The sequence below is a fragment of the Vulpes vulpes genome, chromosome 9 (genome assembly GCF_048418805.1).
Source record: "Vulpes vulpes isolate BD-2025 chromosome 9, VulVul3, whole genome shotgun sequence".
NCBI classification, from domain to species: Eukaryota; Metazoa; Chordata; class Mammalia; order Carnivora; family Canidae; genus Vulpes; species Vulpes vulpes.
In genome coordinates this window covers 89,385,809-89,402,782 of record NC_132788.1, presented here as the reverse complement: position 1 = coordinate 89,402,782, position 16,974 = coordinate 89,385,809, and the positions used below count along the sequence as shown (strand labels likewise).

Genomic DNA, 16,974 nt, shown 5'->3' with positions numbered 1-16,974 from the left:
GTTGCTGGAGGATTTCTAGAGCTGCTTTTGTGTGCTGATTCTGATATTGGAGTTCATATGGAGGGGCATTCCTTCTAGTTCCAAACTTGGGGATGTCCTCTAGGACACTGGGTCTGAGAAGGGTGTCTGTGTCTTCAGAGTACTTGAGTCTGAATCCCCATGGTCTTCTTGCTGCTTCCGTACCTGCAGTATGGCTGGCAACAAGCCGTACCTGCAGCATGGGGGATGCCTACCACACGCTCTCCCTCTTCGTTTGCAGACTGCAGCTTTGGCACTGACCTGGAGAGGTCTGCCGGCCTGTCCTCCCTCTCCGAACGTACATGTTGTGTGTAAGCCAGCGCAAGTATTGGCCCTTCTCCCGAGCACAACACCCTCCTTTGCCAGTTGAGATGTGTCCAGAGGGGAGCTGCGTGAGCCTTTCAGGCTGGTGTCTTTTCATCTCTTCATTGCCCCAGCTTTGGAAATGGACAGGGGTCCCCGTTAGTGCTGCCAGCATCAGGTGTGGTGGTTCTGTGGTGTGAGGAGTGGGCATTTTTGCTGGACTCGAGGCAATGTCTTCTGATAGTCCTGAGAGCCCTCGTTCACTCTGTTGTAGCCCAGTACTTCCTGTGGCCTGCCACCATGTGTAAAGGACCTGGCTACATGATGACAAAATCAGTGCCTCTGCCTTTGGAAACCTAGCTGTGGAGGGAAGACAGAGAAGTGGTGCCTTAGCATATAATGGAATGGGCAAGCTGGCCCTGTGATCAGGGGCCAGCCCATCTGCTGTGGGAGCCCCAAAGGGCACAGTGAAGCAGCCTGGGGGGAATGTAAGCGGAGGCTCCCTGGAAGAGGTGGTGTTCCTGCTGAGCTCCAGAGAGAAGAAGCACCCTGTGGCTTCAAAAGGTGGGGGAGAGCGGAGTACTTCTTAGACTGAGGAAACGGTACAAACAAGGTACAAAAGGTTGTAAATGTTCCAAACCCTTAAGTGCATTGCTTAGTAGTATAATCAAGGAAAGAAATAATCACTCTTTATAAGCTGTAAATCCTTGGAATTCACTTTGCAATCAGGACTCCTAACTCAGGAAGGCTGGGCTGTGTCTCCAGAACGCTTGCTCTGTGGTTTTTGCTGTGCACAGTGCTGTGTGACTCAACCTGGGGCACCAGCTTTGACATCCTGTCCAGAGGAGTACGCGCTTCTGTGGGCCACTCTTGCTCTGCATCTGGGTCCTTTTGCCAGGTGCTAGGGTTTCCAGATGCCTGGAGCACTGATGATTAGGGTCTGAAATAAAGACCTTGATTCAAGGCTGTGGGAACCAGATAGGGATTTAACTGACTTAAGATGAGAGCCTCAGGTCTCCTCCCAATGAGGAAGTGGGCCTTCCTGCATATATTCCTGGTAGCCCAGACCTTTTTGGAGATGGAGAGCTGCTAGGGTTTCCCTGGGACATCCTGTGGTTGCTAGCCATTTTATTCCTGTCACATTGAGAAACCCAAGGGAGAGAGGGTTTTCACAAAGCCTGTATTGTCCCCCTCACCAGCTAACAGTGGTTCATTTACCACCTGCACATGCCAAGTCTCTGGTCTGTCACCTGGTAGCAAGCAGTGTAGTGTGAGCATTGCCAGTGCCTGCATGCTCCCTGGGTGTGTAAGATCCAGGCCCTCACACTTAACACCTCAGCCCTGCTCCTCTGTTTTTCTTGGGAAAGGGGATGGGGCACTCCCTAGGGATCCTGGCTTTTATCCATATTGTCTTGTGATGTTTATACCATTGACTGCAGTTTTCAGCTGGGTCCTGGTTGGAACTGGGGCAGGTTCCTTCCAGACATGGGGGAGTTAAGTGACAGTGTGACAGGAAGCCCTTGCAATAGCCAAGCCTCAGGCATCAGGTGCCATTAATAACAGACGTCATAAGCCTTGGAGGTAGAGGCTAGACAGCATGTTGATGCCCCTTGTCTGGAATTGTCTGAGATTGAGTTTTGTGACTTGGAATTTGGACTTGAGTCTACCCAATGTCTCTGAGCCCCCATTTCCCTGTCTGTAAGAAAGGGATAAAGATATCTACTCATGGGGTTGTTGTGAGCATTAAAGTTTGATAACTGGCAGGAGTCACTATAACGGTAGAGGAGTACTTGCTATTGCTGCTGTCATCAGACTACAGTATAACTTGACCTAAACAGAATAATTCTTGCAGATTCTGCTAGACCTCTAACCATCCTCAGGCTAAGGACCTCCTTAAGACCACATTCCTATACTTTCCTGTTCAGAGACTGTAAAGTTCTAAAGTATTGATGGAAAACAAACCTGTTCACCAGTCATGTTTGAGATACCAAAGCCTGGCTCTCTGGCTCAATGTCCACATGTGGTTTGTTGATGCTTGCTGTCAGAGAGCAGATGTCAAATCGAGTGCTTGGAGATGCACACACATTATTATTTCTCTCTGATCCACTAAAATGTCACTCTCTGCGTCCGTGGTACCCAACTCTGGCTGTACATGACAGCCAGCTGGGGAGCACCAACACGTCCTGGTGCTGTACCCCCATCCTGACGAAGACCTGTCCGTCTGCAGTGGGACCCAGCCATGCACGGCTTTGTCTGCTACTCACTGGAGGTGCTGGGTGAAGCTGGGCTTGGGAACTCCTGAACCCTATCACACTGAATATCCCGCTGATTCAGGCTTTCACTTGAAAGAGGACAGAAGGAGAAGCAGTCTGGGCTGTAACTGGGCTGTCTGGTGGCTCTAGCTTTGTGCATTCATGGAATATTTTAAATGTCCATTCTATAAATTTTGCTGTTAGGAAGCTGGTGTTACATGGTTAATTGAATGGACCAAATTCCCTTGGAAGTTAAGCATTTGGGACATTTTCAAGGATAATTTATTTAACTTTTTGCTGAGCTTCGAGTTTCTTAAGAAACCCTGCCAAATCTCAAAGTGATTTTTTAGACGTATGCAGCTGCTTCTGTGTTAACAATGGCGTTTTTCTAGGGCCATTAAAATCTGGAAGCCTAAAATTCTATTTTAAACTCTTCTCATTGTCAGTGATTAGTCTTTTTTTAAGGAAAAAAAAAGGCATTAAAAATAATGAAATCGTTTTAAAGGGAGCTCATTCTAAAATTCTGGCCAGAAAAGCAGGGCTGTTTTACTGTGGGAACTATTAATGATCAATAATATCTGTAAGTGGGGCTACATGGTGTCCACAGGGAGATCTCCTCTTCCTTGGAGCTCCTAAAGAGTGCCCCTGCCCCCGCCCCCGCCCCTCCCGTTGGGGCTCTGCTTCTCCCCACCCCAGGTGTCTTGCGTGCAGGGTTGCCACAGCTGTCCCCTCCCTTCCGCATGTGCCTCTCAGGTGCCCTTTACGGAGATGTTTGATTTGGGGGTGGGCAGGGAACCAGGGATGGCATAGATGTTTATTGCAAGCACACGGCACAGAAGTTTATTGGTCCTGTTTCAAAGCTTGTGTCTTTAAAATATGACTTATAAAACTGCTTTCATCACAGTTAAACTACCTCAGGATGCAAATTCAAAATGGAAAATACTCATTTGAAAGCTGTAAAGCAAACAGCAGTTAGAGGTACATATGGTAAACATGCGTCAGAAGGGTTGCCCTCTCTCTCTGGAGAGGGTGCTGCAAGTGCCTTTGACAAGAAAAGCCACCAGGGGTGAGCCCAGCGGTGGGGGTGGCTGGGAGACACCCCCGCCTCCCCTGGGGTGTCACAGGGACCTGATGCCTGCCGTGGGTGGGTCTCCTAAGAGCTGGTGGGAGACAGACTCAAGGATGGTCGCCCCAGCATGGACATGAGGAAAAGGCTCTCCAGCCAGGATTGTAGAGTCCAAGTCAGGGTTGCGTGTGTTTGTTTTTAATATATTTTAATTGCAAAGGTAATATTTGCTCATTGCCAAGAATTCACATAATATCAAAGTGTATAAAGTATGAGAGAACCAGACTGGGCAGTTGGGGGCCTGTTCTTTCAGACCTCACCTGTGCATGTGAGAACATACGTCCCAACCATAATTATCCAGCTCAGGGGTGCCTGAATGGCTCGGTCAGCTAAGCGTCTGCCTTTGGCTTAGGTCATGATCCTGGGGTCCTGGGATCTGCTCAGCGAGAAGCCTGCTTGTCCCTCTCCTTCTGCCCTTCACCCCCACTCCTCTCTCTCTGCTCTCTCTCAAATAAATAAGATCTTAAAAAAAAAAAAAAGATTATCCTGCTCAGATGGTTCAGTAACTTGCCTTTCTCACTGAATCATGTGCCATAGACATCTTTCCACATTTTTTAAAAAGCATTTTGGCTATTTTCACTAAATTGCCATTATAAAGCTGCCACAATGGACTATATCCTCTCTAGCCCTTGGACCTTTATAGCAGTTGTCAGAGGTGTGTTTCTACACTCATTTGTGCGATGGTCTGGTTAATGTCTTCCTCGCAGGGAGGGCGGGGCTGAGGGAGAGGAGGAACAGGGTCTGTTTCTGTTCTCCATTGTGTGGCTGGCACCCAGCATGGTCCTTGCCACACATAGGAGTTTCTTAGTGCTTATTTGTTCAACAAAAGAATGCAGAATAAGAACATCTCACATTTATCAAGTGCTTCCTGTGTGTCAGACGCTGTTCTAAGGGCAGGGGGTGCACTAATCCATTATTCCTCACGGGGCCCTGGGAGACAAGAGCTTGACAGATGGGGAAATTGAAACATGAAGAGGTTAAGTGGCTTCCTAGGGTCACGTGTCCATCAAAGTGGCCAAGCTGGGATTTGAACCCAGGTTCTGCTAGTCTGCAGATGAGCCACCACTAATCCCCACATACGTATGTGCCTGTATTTGCACATGTATGTTCACATTCTTGTGGGAGAAAGTACCAGAAAGGAACTTGCTGGGTCGGAGACGATGCCCATTTTAGAAACGCATCCTGCCATTGGTACCCATTGGTATTCCTGCCAGTCGTGCGTGCAGGTACCTGTTTCCTCGTATCCTTGCCCGCTCAGCTTTCCTTCTGCTTACCCCTACTGTCCCTGCAGCTTCCCTTCTGGGCACACAGCCCCACCCTGCAGATGAGCACCCCCCAGCTAATATCATGATATCCTATCCCAGAGCCAGAGGGAGCTGGAGACCCTAGAACTCTTTTCTTGTGACCTAGTGGCCACAGGGGAGTTAGACTCATAATGGTTGGTCATACCTTGCCAATGCTTATGTTACCGTATTTACTGTTTACCACTTGCTAAGGTAAGCAAAGGCTTAGTGAAATCAGGTAACCTGCCGTGGTCATCCAGTCAGGTCATCAAGTGGCCGGACTGAGATTAGACTTGGGCTGTCCAAGTCCAGAGCCCACCTTTTCAACTCCCATGTGTCCTCCTCACATAGCAATAGTGGCCAGGCTTGCCCAACTGGTCAGTGGCCTGGACTGCTGACAGCTGCTGAACGCCCTCTTGGTGGAGTGGCCAACCCCTAGGAAGCTTTGTCTCTGGTGGATTGGGTATTTAGGACAGGTTCTTAGAGACATGTGCCTGGTGTCCTAGCTGTAGAAAGTGCACCTCCCCTCTACCAGTCAGACTCCGAGCTGTGGATGTTCACCGTCCACCAGGGAGGAGGACAGCTCGGGTTTCAAGGATCAGAGCCCAGGGATCTGGCCTCCTCCCGGGTCCTCTGGCTCTGTTTGCGTTGCTCCTGCTGCCCTCTACCGAACATTAATGACATTGCCTGTGTTCCACCTGAAGGAGTCACAGTGGCCGACCTGCTAAAAGAGGATAAGAAGAAAAGGAAGTTTTGCTGCTTTCGACAACGCAGGGCTAAGGATCACGGTAAATGACTGAGGTTGAACTTCCTGTTGGGAGACTCCTCTCCCAGGGCTTCTGGAGCTTTCTCCTTGCACATAGGCCTGGTGTGAAGTGCATGTGCCCGTGTGGTGTGTTTTTGTAAGATGCCTATGTTTCAACTGCTTGATTCCTTTGAGCCTTGGTCATGTTGTTTTCTTCTTGTCTTTACCCCAAATGTGTGGTTTTGCCAAGACAGCATTGCAGTTTCCTTTTTGTTTGAACTATACCTTTTAAAGAAGCAGCTGAACTCACTCAGAACATTTATTTAATTCAGCATGAATGTTCTTAGATTGGAAGACAGACTTCTTAAACATTTTTCCCCAATGATCCTTTTTCATCTAAACTGTTTAGAAATTCCAATGATGTTATTTGATTGATTTTGATTTTTCTAGGTTGCATTTTTCAAATGGCCTGCTGGTTTTTCACCCTCTGGCTGGTTTGCCCAGGACATACTAAAGCTAGTAGTGCCAGTTTCAAGAATGAAGTTAAAAATATACTTCTAGGATACCAAGATTTGGGGGGCACTTGCCTTTGTGAGCAGGAATACAGAAAGGGCTCATGTGGGGCACAGTTAATGTTCAAGCTGTGCTGGAAAAAAGAATACTAAACGTAGACCATCACTGGAAACCCTGGGGTCAGTGTCAGGACCATCTGCATGCAGAGCAGTTGATACAGACAGCTGGCGTCCTGTCCTGCCTGCCAAGCCTTCACTGTAGTCTTAGAGTAGTGCAAAGTTTTGCCTGTGCACACCACATGATTTATCTAGTTATCGCCACTGAGGTCGGCCCTGGTTGGGATGACTCTGGAGGAAAAGTTTGAGTGTAAATAGGCACACAAAGCCAACTGCCAAGGGAGCAGAGGGGACACAATGCACTATTTTCTTGGTAGTAGCCTCTGCCATTATGGGAATGCTGAGCTCATAGGCTATAGAAATGGGAATAAGCCACAGGTGGTTGGACCAAAAGCTTTTGGCGTAGACAAGGACAGAGAGTATCAGCCTCCAGAGAGCAGCACATGGTGGTCCTGAGAAGAAAAGGAACCTGCATGGGGGTGGGCAGCCAGTTCCGGGGCAGAGCTGGGGCCAGCTCCCATAGGGTTAGTAGTTTACAGAAGCTTATGAAGAAGAGCTGGCCTTGATGCAGCCTTTGGAGGCCTCTGCAGGAAGGATGGACTTCAGGTAAGCAGGAAATGATGTCACTGACATAAGATAAAAATAGTATCAAAGACTGAGAACCTGGGCTCTGGGCAGGTTACTATAAGATGATGAGTGGTTTGTCCCTAGAAGAGAAGAGACCTCTCCTTGGGCATGTAGGTGCTCATCCTCCTGAGCAGGAGTTTGCACCCTGTGATTTTTCAGGGATATTTTGTTGGCTTTCTGAGGTATGCAGGGAAAGGAGGAAGCCTCATTTTCAGGAAACTTTGTGTTTTGAGTGGGTGAGGTCTTTTATTGACTGAGATACCCACGGAGCCTGAAGAAGACCCCTGATGATGCTGGCAGGGCAAGGCCCTCGCATGGGTGCCATGCTCCACACGTCATTAGTCATACAGGAATAATTATCGTCAGGGCATCATTCTTGCTTTAGACACAGAAACCTTGGTCTGGCCTTGACCCACATTCCCCAAGAAGAGACTGGCTTCTTTACAGCAACCAGAGTCTGTTACCCTGTGACAGCTAAGCGTGTCACCACTAGCAAGCACAGGCAAATTCCTTCAGGGGATGTCATGGCACTGCTCATGCCTGTCATGAAAATAAGATTTAAAAAAAAAACCATAAGATCTTGTCTTCGGATCCCCTGTTCCCAAGGAAGGCAACCATGACTGCCACTGCTCAGTTGTCCAACCTCATGCCCCCGCTCATTGGAAGGAAGGTGTGAGAAGGTTCAGGCTACTTAGGTGTGGAGGCAGATTCTGAAAGGCATCCCTGACTAGGCAAAAGAGTTTGTTCTGTGGAGAACAGGGAGGCGAGGCTCCGAGAAGCCCAGGACATCAGTGAAGGAGGCTGTTTGGTGTGCCAGGCTGGAGGAGGAGGCTGGGGTGCTCTGCACTCAGTTGGCATGGGTCCCAGGGCTCCTGCGGCTGGCTGATGACTCTCGAGGGGCTGCTCCCTTCCCCAGTGGCTCTGCCTGGAGGTGACCTGGGAACACTTCTCCTGGGCAGACTTCCACATTCGTGGCAGCACTCCTGAAGGGCAGTGGGCAGGGGCTTCATAATACTGCTCCTTTCCTGCTCTCTTTGCCGAGCTGGGGGAGTGCGAGGAAAACCCCCTTGGTGATGGTGGTAAAACCAGACAGCCCGTGGGTGTTTCCTCTTTATAGCAATTCAAGCAGGTCAGAGGTAAACGGGTCTTACAGATGATATCACCCAACAGCTCATGTTCTAGATTAGCCAACTAAGCCCAAGGAGGAAGAGGGAAAAGACTTGTCCCCACATTACCAGTGACAAAGACCCAGCTTCTCTGACATTCCTTCTTGTGTCTTTTGACCTGAGCAGCCTGTATCACTGAAGGAAGTACGTTGGAGAGTTTGCTGTACCTGTTACTGGTGAACATAATTTTGAGGCTGCCTACTTGAACCCACACACAGACTCATTCACCGTGTGTGTGTGTGTGTGTGTGTGTGTGTGTGTGTGTGTGTTTTGGATTCCCTCTGAACTCCCAAGCCAGGCAGATTTGGTTGAAAAGTATGTTGTTCTGGACAGTGTATACAGAGGAATGTTTATGTGTTGGTGAAAATGCTAGTTAGTTGTGCTGGCCTGAGAAATACCGAATTTCCCTGGTTTATTTCGTGTCGCATTGCCCATAATCGCATCCAGACCCCAGCAGCAGATCTTAGAAGCAATGTGGCACACCATCCACAGAGGACTCTCCAAGAGGGGCACCCCACCTGCAGAGGCCAGGGTGGCTTTCGTCTGCAGTCCAGGGCCCGCAGGGCTGCTGTCTGGCATCATCTCCTCATTGGCAGCAGCCCTTGGGTCCTATGCTCAGCACACCCACATCGAAGCCTCGGGGTCTGCCCTGGAGCTCTTCTCGGGGATCCTGGTGCCTGGACTAGCTTGCAAAGCAGTGGCCCTGAGCTTCCTAGGTTTTCAGCAGGCAAATTGCAGTGCAAGTCAGCATTCCATTCTAGGCACAGGCTTATCCTAATGCCTGGTTTCACCCAGATCCTGGAAATAGTTTTATAACTTATATTTTTAAGAAATGAAAACTTGCCCAACAGAGTTCTGAAAATTCCCTGGAATGTGTGAGGGAAAGGATTTACAGCTCCTCTGCATGCAGATGGCCCCTTGGCTTGCTTCTGCCTGTAGATGACATGCTGGAACTGAGAGGATGGTCTCTGCCTGCACCCCTAGTTAGCCTCACCACTTGTCAGCAGTTACCGTTGAATCTGTACTGAAAGGGATAGAATGCTCGCCCTGAACGGGGCAGCCGTGATGCTGTGGCAGCCAGTTAGGGAAAGGGCGTGTGTTCCAGGAATCTTCCCCAGGGGTTTACTTAAACATAGATTTTCATAAAGTCCCAATAGTCACCACAGCACATTGATCTTCGTTCTCTCTCTCTCTCTCTCTCTCTGCTGGGTTCACATCCTGGAGGTGGTCTGCTTGTATACCAGGTTTCTGGGCGTTAATTAGGTCAGCAGGACAGCAAACCAAAGCTGATGAATGAGTGTCTTGCTTGGCTTTTGGAAGTCTTAGTGTGTGGCCTTTTAAGGATATACCAATATATACCAATGTGTACCAGTATTTAAGTATATTAAGTATAATTGTAAGGGCATACCTATATACATATCAACATATACCGGTATCAAAACGTATCCCAGGATGTTTAAGCATACACCACAAGCATGGCCAGGTGGGAAGCAGGAGAGCTTTCTCACACCTGGCTGTGTGTCCTGAAGCAAGTTGGTCAGGTCTCTCATCTGAAATCACAGATGCTTCATGTGATCTCAGAGGCCCCCTCGTAGTTCTAACAGTCTGTGACCCTCCTGTCTTGATTGTAAAAACATCTATGAAGTCCCACTGGGGCTAAGTGAAATGAAACTCATATCAGTGTTTTAACATGAAAAATAATGCCCGGTACAAGTGAAGGGTGAAATGTTCATGTACAAATGAGCTTTTGCCCACTGGGCCTACTGTCTGCATACTTTGGAGAAAGGAAAATCTCCCCTGTGCCTGGGAGGGAAAGGCTAGAGCAGAGAAGAAAGGCTGCCAGGGCCCCATCAGAGCCTGGTGCCTCTGCTCAGGTGATCACGGTCCGATTCCGGGACCAGCTGAGGTCACCCAATTCTAGCATAGTCACTGTGCTCTTCATCTGCCTCCCCCTCACCGCCGCCTCAGCTGGCTGATGTCATTCTGGAATAACTTACTTATTATGGGTCTGTGGCACTCTTGGTGTCCAACAATTATGACAGAGAAGTTGCTATCTCTACAGCAGGTGAAGTCATACGGAGATGGCTCCTTCAAGATAGAAGAGATACAAACCAAGAGTGGTGGCCAAAGCTGACTCAGGAGTGTGGAAGATTGTTCACACTAGGTGTCTTTGTGCACGAGTGGAAGTAGGGCAAAGGGCCTGGGCTTTGCATGGAGTGTCGCTTTGTTTCCAGGGAGCAACATGAGAGCTTTCTTGAGGTGACAGCTACCACGTATGAGCCCCACCAACTGCCCAACACTGTGGACCCACATAGGATGACCCAGGACTATGGGAAAATCCCCCCCACCCACCCACCATGTGTTGTATCTCACTTCCGCCCACCTGAGAGTCTGCTCTTAGCCACCGTCCTGCCTCATCTGAAGGATGGAGTCTGCCTGGGGCCAAGGAAACTTCTCTCCATCAGCGCAGCCCTGACACTGTGCCGCACCATTAACCTCTCTTAGTTTCTGTGTGTGGGGTTCACCTTTATTTCCTATCTTTCCTTCCACTTGGTTCTCCTGTCCAGGGAGTAACTGGTACATTTCATTCACTAGTAGCTGGCACAGAGCCAGAAATGCAAAGTGCCCCCCTTCCCTTAGGCAGCATGTAATTTATCTGTTTTGATCAGATTGTTGGAAAAAAAAGAAGCTTTAGCAATGACATGCAGCAACTGTACTGTTCCCATAATGGGACACGGCCCTAGAGGGTAAGAAGCCACCAAGATTTAGCCTATTCCAAAGAAGTTTGCTCTTTTGGAAATAATAATTACAGTTCTAGGATGATCAGTAGTAGGACCGTGAAGCATTAAACTGAGAGGTGGAAGGTGGAAGGTGGCCCTTGAGAGTGTGGAGTTGGCACCCCTACTCTCCACATTGGATATTGCAGCCTGCAGAGTGGTAGGACTGGACACAGCACAGTCAAACCCTAACTGGGGCCTGTGGACCACCCCCTCTCCTGCCCTGTGTCATGCTGCTCTCGACGTCAATCCTCTGAGTTAGGAGTGACAGTAACTACCAAGAAAAGTATTGCACAGAGATGACTCACGGTCATATTTGTAGGAGTCTCCCACTGTGATTTTCTTTGTCACCGAAGAGAAGGGTGACCTAGGGGAGGAGCCCATAGCAACGAGCTTCATTGAATTTTATAATGTTTTCATCTTTTCAAGTCAGAGCACAAATCAGTCACGGAGAAGAGAATTGCATGAGCAGCTTCGTGCGTCTGTTGAATGTGTGTCTTTATGGAGCTTTTGTTAAAGGTTTTTCTGTGGTTGGATTGTGTGCGTTTTTTGGTTTGTTTATTTTTGTCTTTTTTTTTTTTTTTTTTTTGCATGGAGTAGTAAAAAAAGGTGAATCAAAGTTTGTAGTTGGTTTATTTTGACTTAGTTGAGGAAGAAAGATGATTCTAAGAGAATCTCAGTAGTGTGATGTGTGTCTGTAATTTTGCTCATTTTGTTTTGCTGCCTTTGCCTAAATGCTCCCAGACGTGGCTATGGAACTCCTACCTGAGCAGGCTCAGTTCCTGGGTGCCCACAGAAGGAAAAGGACTGTTTCTCAGTCCTCTGGACCCACCTTCATCCTTGTTATTCACAGCGTCCCTTGCCCGAGCAGGGCCTGCAGGCACACAGCCACACCACAAAGCTCATCGACCCGGCTCCTTTGCCCTCTGTGCCTGGGCTGGCCTCGGAGCCTCCACCACGACACTCCAGCAATACACCAGTTTTTGCAGATCGAAGCAGAGGTGTCCTGGCTAAGAGCCATATCGGCAGAGTCCACAGGGGGAAGGCCTTCCTACTGATGCCACAATGTCTATAAAGACAGTTGCTATAGTTCAAAATGATGCATCAGGGTAAAGAAGTGCATGTGCTTGGGTGAATCTCCCACATTTCTGTCTTCAGTGACCCCCTCTCTCCTAAACCCCAGAGCAGAATTAGTCATTGCTCACTGTGTGCTTCCAGAGCTCCTTGCGTGGACCCCCGAAGTGACTCTTTTCATAGATAATTGAAATCCGTTGGTTTTTCCAGGGCAGGTGTAGTGCTTCATGTGCCCTGCATCTCCTTCAATACATCTTACGCTGCTTGCAGGGTTGAATCAGGTGTCTGAGAACTAATGCCCACATGCCAGACGATGGTTCCCTGGGCCTCCCAGCACCATGGGTGCATTTCTATATTCCCTCTACTTCCTCTGCTCAGGATCCAGCTGTAGAAGAGTGAGACATGCCCAGAGACCCTGGTGACACTGAGATCACCGTCAACTTTGCCTTCTGGCCACTGGTTGGGAGAAAACCTTACTACCTGTAAGACTGCACTTCCTTTGTGCTCTGGTTCTGGCTGCTTTGGTAAGAGCCTTCTGCACACTGGCTTCACAAGCTCAGTGGAACTTAGACATCTGATAAATTAATCGTGAGCAGAGTTCTTAAATTTTTAAAAAGATTTTGTGCTTGATACCTTCATGTCCTCTAGCATCCAATATCTCTTCTCCTTTACTATTTTTAAGATAAGAATTCATGTATGAAGTACTAGTCTAGTGACAGACTTTCTAGACAACACCAGTTGGGGCCAGCAAAGATTTCACTGTAGCTGAGTTGTGTGGCCTCTCAGTGCACTCCCAGAAGTCAAGAAGATAAGCTGGTGTCAGGCACAGCAACTGGATTCAGTTTGGCTCCTGGGCTTTTCTTGGGAAGTGTCTGGATGGACAGGGTTTCCTCCTGATGGGGAGGGGAGGGGCGCTGTATGGTCTATCTCAGCAGGTCAGCAGATCATGGAAGCGAAGACCCCCCTGCCATGGGGGTGCCTGGCCTCTCCCCCTTCCCGGCCCTCCTCCTGGGCTGTCAGAGGGCCTGCCTGGAGGCAGCAGTCTGCATCCGGCCCACTCCTGGGCACGCAGCACTCTGGTGTGCCGGCTAAAGCCTTGTCTTCTCCCTGCAGCCAGCATGCCCACCAGCGAGACCGAGTCGGTGAACACAGAGAACGTAAGTGGCGGAGGCGAGAATCCAGGCGGCTGTGGGAGTCTCTGGTGAGTGTGGAGGCCGCCTGCCCTGCTGCCCCCTACTGTCTTCTTAGAGGAGCACCTGGGGGGAAGGCATCCCAGGGCCATAGCCTCAGATGCACAAGGGGTGGGTGGGCTTACCCTGGACCCCTGGGTCCCCCCTCCCTTCCCCTCCCAGGCCCCCAGGCCCCCCGGCCCCCCAGAATGTCCCATGCCTCTTCCCCCAGAGCAGCCCGCCCTGCCTCCTGCCCAGGCGGAGCCTGCTGCAGGGCGGGCCAGGTAACCTGGCAATTCCACTGTGTCCACTAGGTGCTGGTGGAAAAGAAGAGGCACGGCCAAGGCTGGGCCCTCTGGGTGTCGGCGGTGGGGGTAACAGGCCTGATTTTCCTCGCAGTCTGGTGTTGGCATCAGTGCTTTGACAAAGAGCTTGTATGGCAGAGTGGCTGACAGGATGTGCTGCATATTTAAGTTTTCCTTCCCTGGCGGGTTCTCCCGACCCCCCCGCGTGGTGGCTGCACAACAAGAGCCCTCCCTCCTTTGCTCACGGCACTTGTTTTTGGAGCCCACACCACCCTCTCCTAACGGTGGAAGGTGCCACCACATTCACCCTGTTGGTTTCTGTCTAGATGACCTGGCCCCCAGCAGGGACCAGCAGTGTGCAATGTGCAGAGTACGGCCTGCTTTGGAGAGTCCATGCAATTTTGTTTCAGTTGCTTCCTGCTGATATCCCTTAGGTCTTAATCTCTGTAAAGTAGAGGTGGTATTCTTAAAAGATTTTGATCTTCTTGGCAGCGATTCACACAAGTGACATGTCTTGGTCAGAGGTTTTAAGAAGTGAATTTGCCTCTGTTGTTTTGCTCTGCCCTCCCTACAACATTGTGAAGTAGGCAGGGGGATGGATTTGTCTTCCTCATTTTACAGATGAGAACACAGAAGCTTCAAAAGGTGTGCTGCTTGCCAGAACCCATGCAGTTTAGTGGATAGCAGAGCTAGGACTCCTAGTCCAGTGCTCCCTCTGCTATAGCAGCAGCAGATGCTGCTGCTGAGTGGCTGAGATGGAGCAGGGGAGGCCCCACTGACTTCACTCGGGGGAAGTGGGGTCAGGGGAGAAGAACCCCTGGCATCACGGCCTGTGACCGGGCTGTGTAGGGCCACTGGCTTAGAGTCTTCTCTTGCCTGAACCCTGGAAGATGTCAGCCTGGCCCACCTGGCCCTAGCAGTACCTCGCCTCCTGCTCTGCTCTCACCCCTGCTGTCTCACTGGGGGTGCTGGGGATGCTGATCCCAGGCTTCTGTGCATGGCTTTTCTGATCTCTCAGCTGACGTGACGGGGAGAGTATGCTCGAGTCTTTCTAACAGAAATCCTATTCTTTTTGTCTTTCTTTTAGCCAAGCCATCTCAAAATCCAAACTCAGGTCAGTATCTTCTATTTTTTCTTAAGCCTATGTGTTTGGTGTTCTACTTTCTAACTTCTCAATTATACATGGAGTTGCTCTGACTTGATTTTTACTTTATCCTTGGGTTAGGATGTTCATATTGAAGATCAGTTGTCCAGTAAATATTAAGCACCTGCCTTGAAGAGCAGCATAGTAGGTGCTGAAGATCTTGCCCTCAAACCAGTGAGATGCAATAACGAACAATTTCTTGTCGCTAATCAACCCTTCATATTCCTTCCCAGAGTCATTTCTCAGAGTTACTTCGTGTCACTTTTCTGTTTATAAGTTTCCTGTGAGGGTGTCTGAGTGGCTCAGTAAGTCAAATGTCTGGCTCTTGGTTTCAGCTCAGGTTGTGATCTCAGGGTCCCGGGATTGAGCCCTGCATTGGCCTCTGTACTCAGCACAGAGTCTGCTTCTCTTCCTCTCCCTCTACCCCTCCCACTCATGCGTTTTCTTTCTCTTTCTCTCTCTCTGTCTCTGTCTCAAATAAATAAATGTTTAAAAAATAAGTTTTCTGTGGAGGGATTTCCAAGAAGTCTTCTGAGGGGCCAGTGATGTTCTGTTCTTTGCTCTGGATGCAGGTTACATGTTTAGTTGGTAAAAGTTCATTGAACCATATACCTATGATTTGTGTACTTTTCCACATAAATGTTATTTTCAACTAAAAACAACATTTTACCACTATATACAAAAATTAACTTGAACTGTTCATGGGCATAAATGTAAAACCTAAATCTAAGCATTCTAGAAGAAAACATTCAAAAGTTTTTGTGACCTTAGGTTGGGCAAAGATTTCTTGGATATAACACCCAAAAGACTGGCCATGTGAGTAGATAAGCTTCAGACCAGAAGAAAAAACTTTTGCAAAACGTTTGACAGAGGACTACTATCCACTATATATAAAGAATAACAAATATGATGTAAATAATAAGACAACAAAAAATGGTCAATAGATTTCAATAGGCAAGTCACCAAAAAAGATATGGATGGCAAATAAGCACATGAAATGAGCATTGGTCACTAGGAAAATGCAAATCAAAATCACAGTGAGATACCACCATGTACCTATTGACATTTTTTATGCCTATGAATCAAATTTTAAAATCTGACGGTACCAAGTTCTGACAAGGATGTGAAATCAGTGGGGATTCCCATACATTCCTCCATGTTGAATGGTACAGTCGTTCTAAAAAAACAAATTGGCAGTTTCTTGAAAAGTTAAACATATATTTACCATATGACCTAGCAATTCTGCTTCTGAGATACTTATTTAAAATGAAGATATATGTCTGCATGAGAAATTTTTATATAAGAGCTTTATATATAGCAGCTTTGGATACAGTTGCTAAAAACTGTAAATAACTCAAATGTCCATCAGGTTGTGAATGGATAGACAAATTGTAGTTCATTCACTGATGGAATACTCAGCAATAAGAAGGAAAAAACTGCTGATAGATACATCAACATAAATGAGTCTGGAAAGTATTCTTGCTATGTGAAAGAAGCCAGTCTCAAAAAAAACTCTGTATTGTATGATTATCTTTTTAGGACATTCTGGATAAAAGAAGCCAGTAGGGACAAAAAACAGATCAGTAGTTGTCAGGGGCTGAGGTGAGGAGGGTGGGTTAACTACTACAAAGAGCTGCAACGGAAGTTCTTTGAGTGATGGAAATTTTCTACCTCTTGATTGTGGTAGTGGTTACAAACCCTATTCCTAAATATTAATAGTTGCCATATGTCTATTGCATCTCCATCTGACTTTAAAAACAATTGGAAGCCCTTCCATGACTCCCTGTTGCTAGAGGACATATAAATTCCTTCATAATTGGGCCCCCACCTCACTCTCTGGCCTGATCTTTTGACACGCCTCACACACTCCCCACTCTGTGGCTGTACTGGACTGCTCTTGGTTTTCACCATGCTCTGTTTCTTCCCGTCTCAGTCCCCTCGGCCACACAGTCCCCTCCAGGTGGGGTGCCCTCCTGTCTGCCCCCTGGTGAACTCTTACTCTGTTATCCAGAGCCAGCCCAAATCTCAGCTTTTCAGGGAGGCCTTTCCTGACTCTTGCAAAGAGCACTTAATGCTCCTGTCTCTTTGCTCCTGTACCCAGGACCCTGAGAATAGCACTTAGGAGGGATTTATAATTGTTATTTGCCCCAGCTTTGCTGCTTTTCAAGGTCAGAGGCCACAGGACAGTGTGCCTTCATCTCTATATATCCAGTGTCTGGAGTCCCATGAGGGGCAGGATGAGAAGTCCCACTGGACTTTAAGAGATGGGATGGTGAGGCCTCCAAGATATGGGAGACACTCAAGACTTGTCACTACAGCATAAATAGACCTAATACTGGTTCTTTTTCAGACCACC

The 16,974-nt window shown here is 48.3% G+C and overlaps 1 protein-coding gene across 12 annotated transcripts in view; it reads left to right on the top strand.

Moving 5' to 3' along the window:
• Window positions 1–16,974, top strand: part of CACNA1D (calcium voltage-gated channel subunit alpha1 D) — a 300,511-nt gene that overhangs the window by 198,297 nt on the left and 85,240 nt on the right. For 7 of the 12 annotated variants that reach the window (XM_072720761.1, XM_025986349.2, XM_072720759.1 and 4 more), the window contains exons 10-11: window positions 13,114–13,201; window positions 14,562–14,588. In XM_072720761.1, the coding sequence (XP_072576862.1) occupies window positions 13,114–13,201; window positions 14,562–14,588 (115 nt within the window). Of the gene's footprint in view, window positions 1–13,113; window positions 13,202–13,483; window positions 13,544–14,561; window positions 14,589–16,974 lie in introns of all 12 variants that reach the window. The other 5 variants (XM_072720757.1, XM_025986336.2, XM_072720755.1 and 2 more) reach the window with 1 other exon arrangement.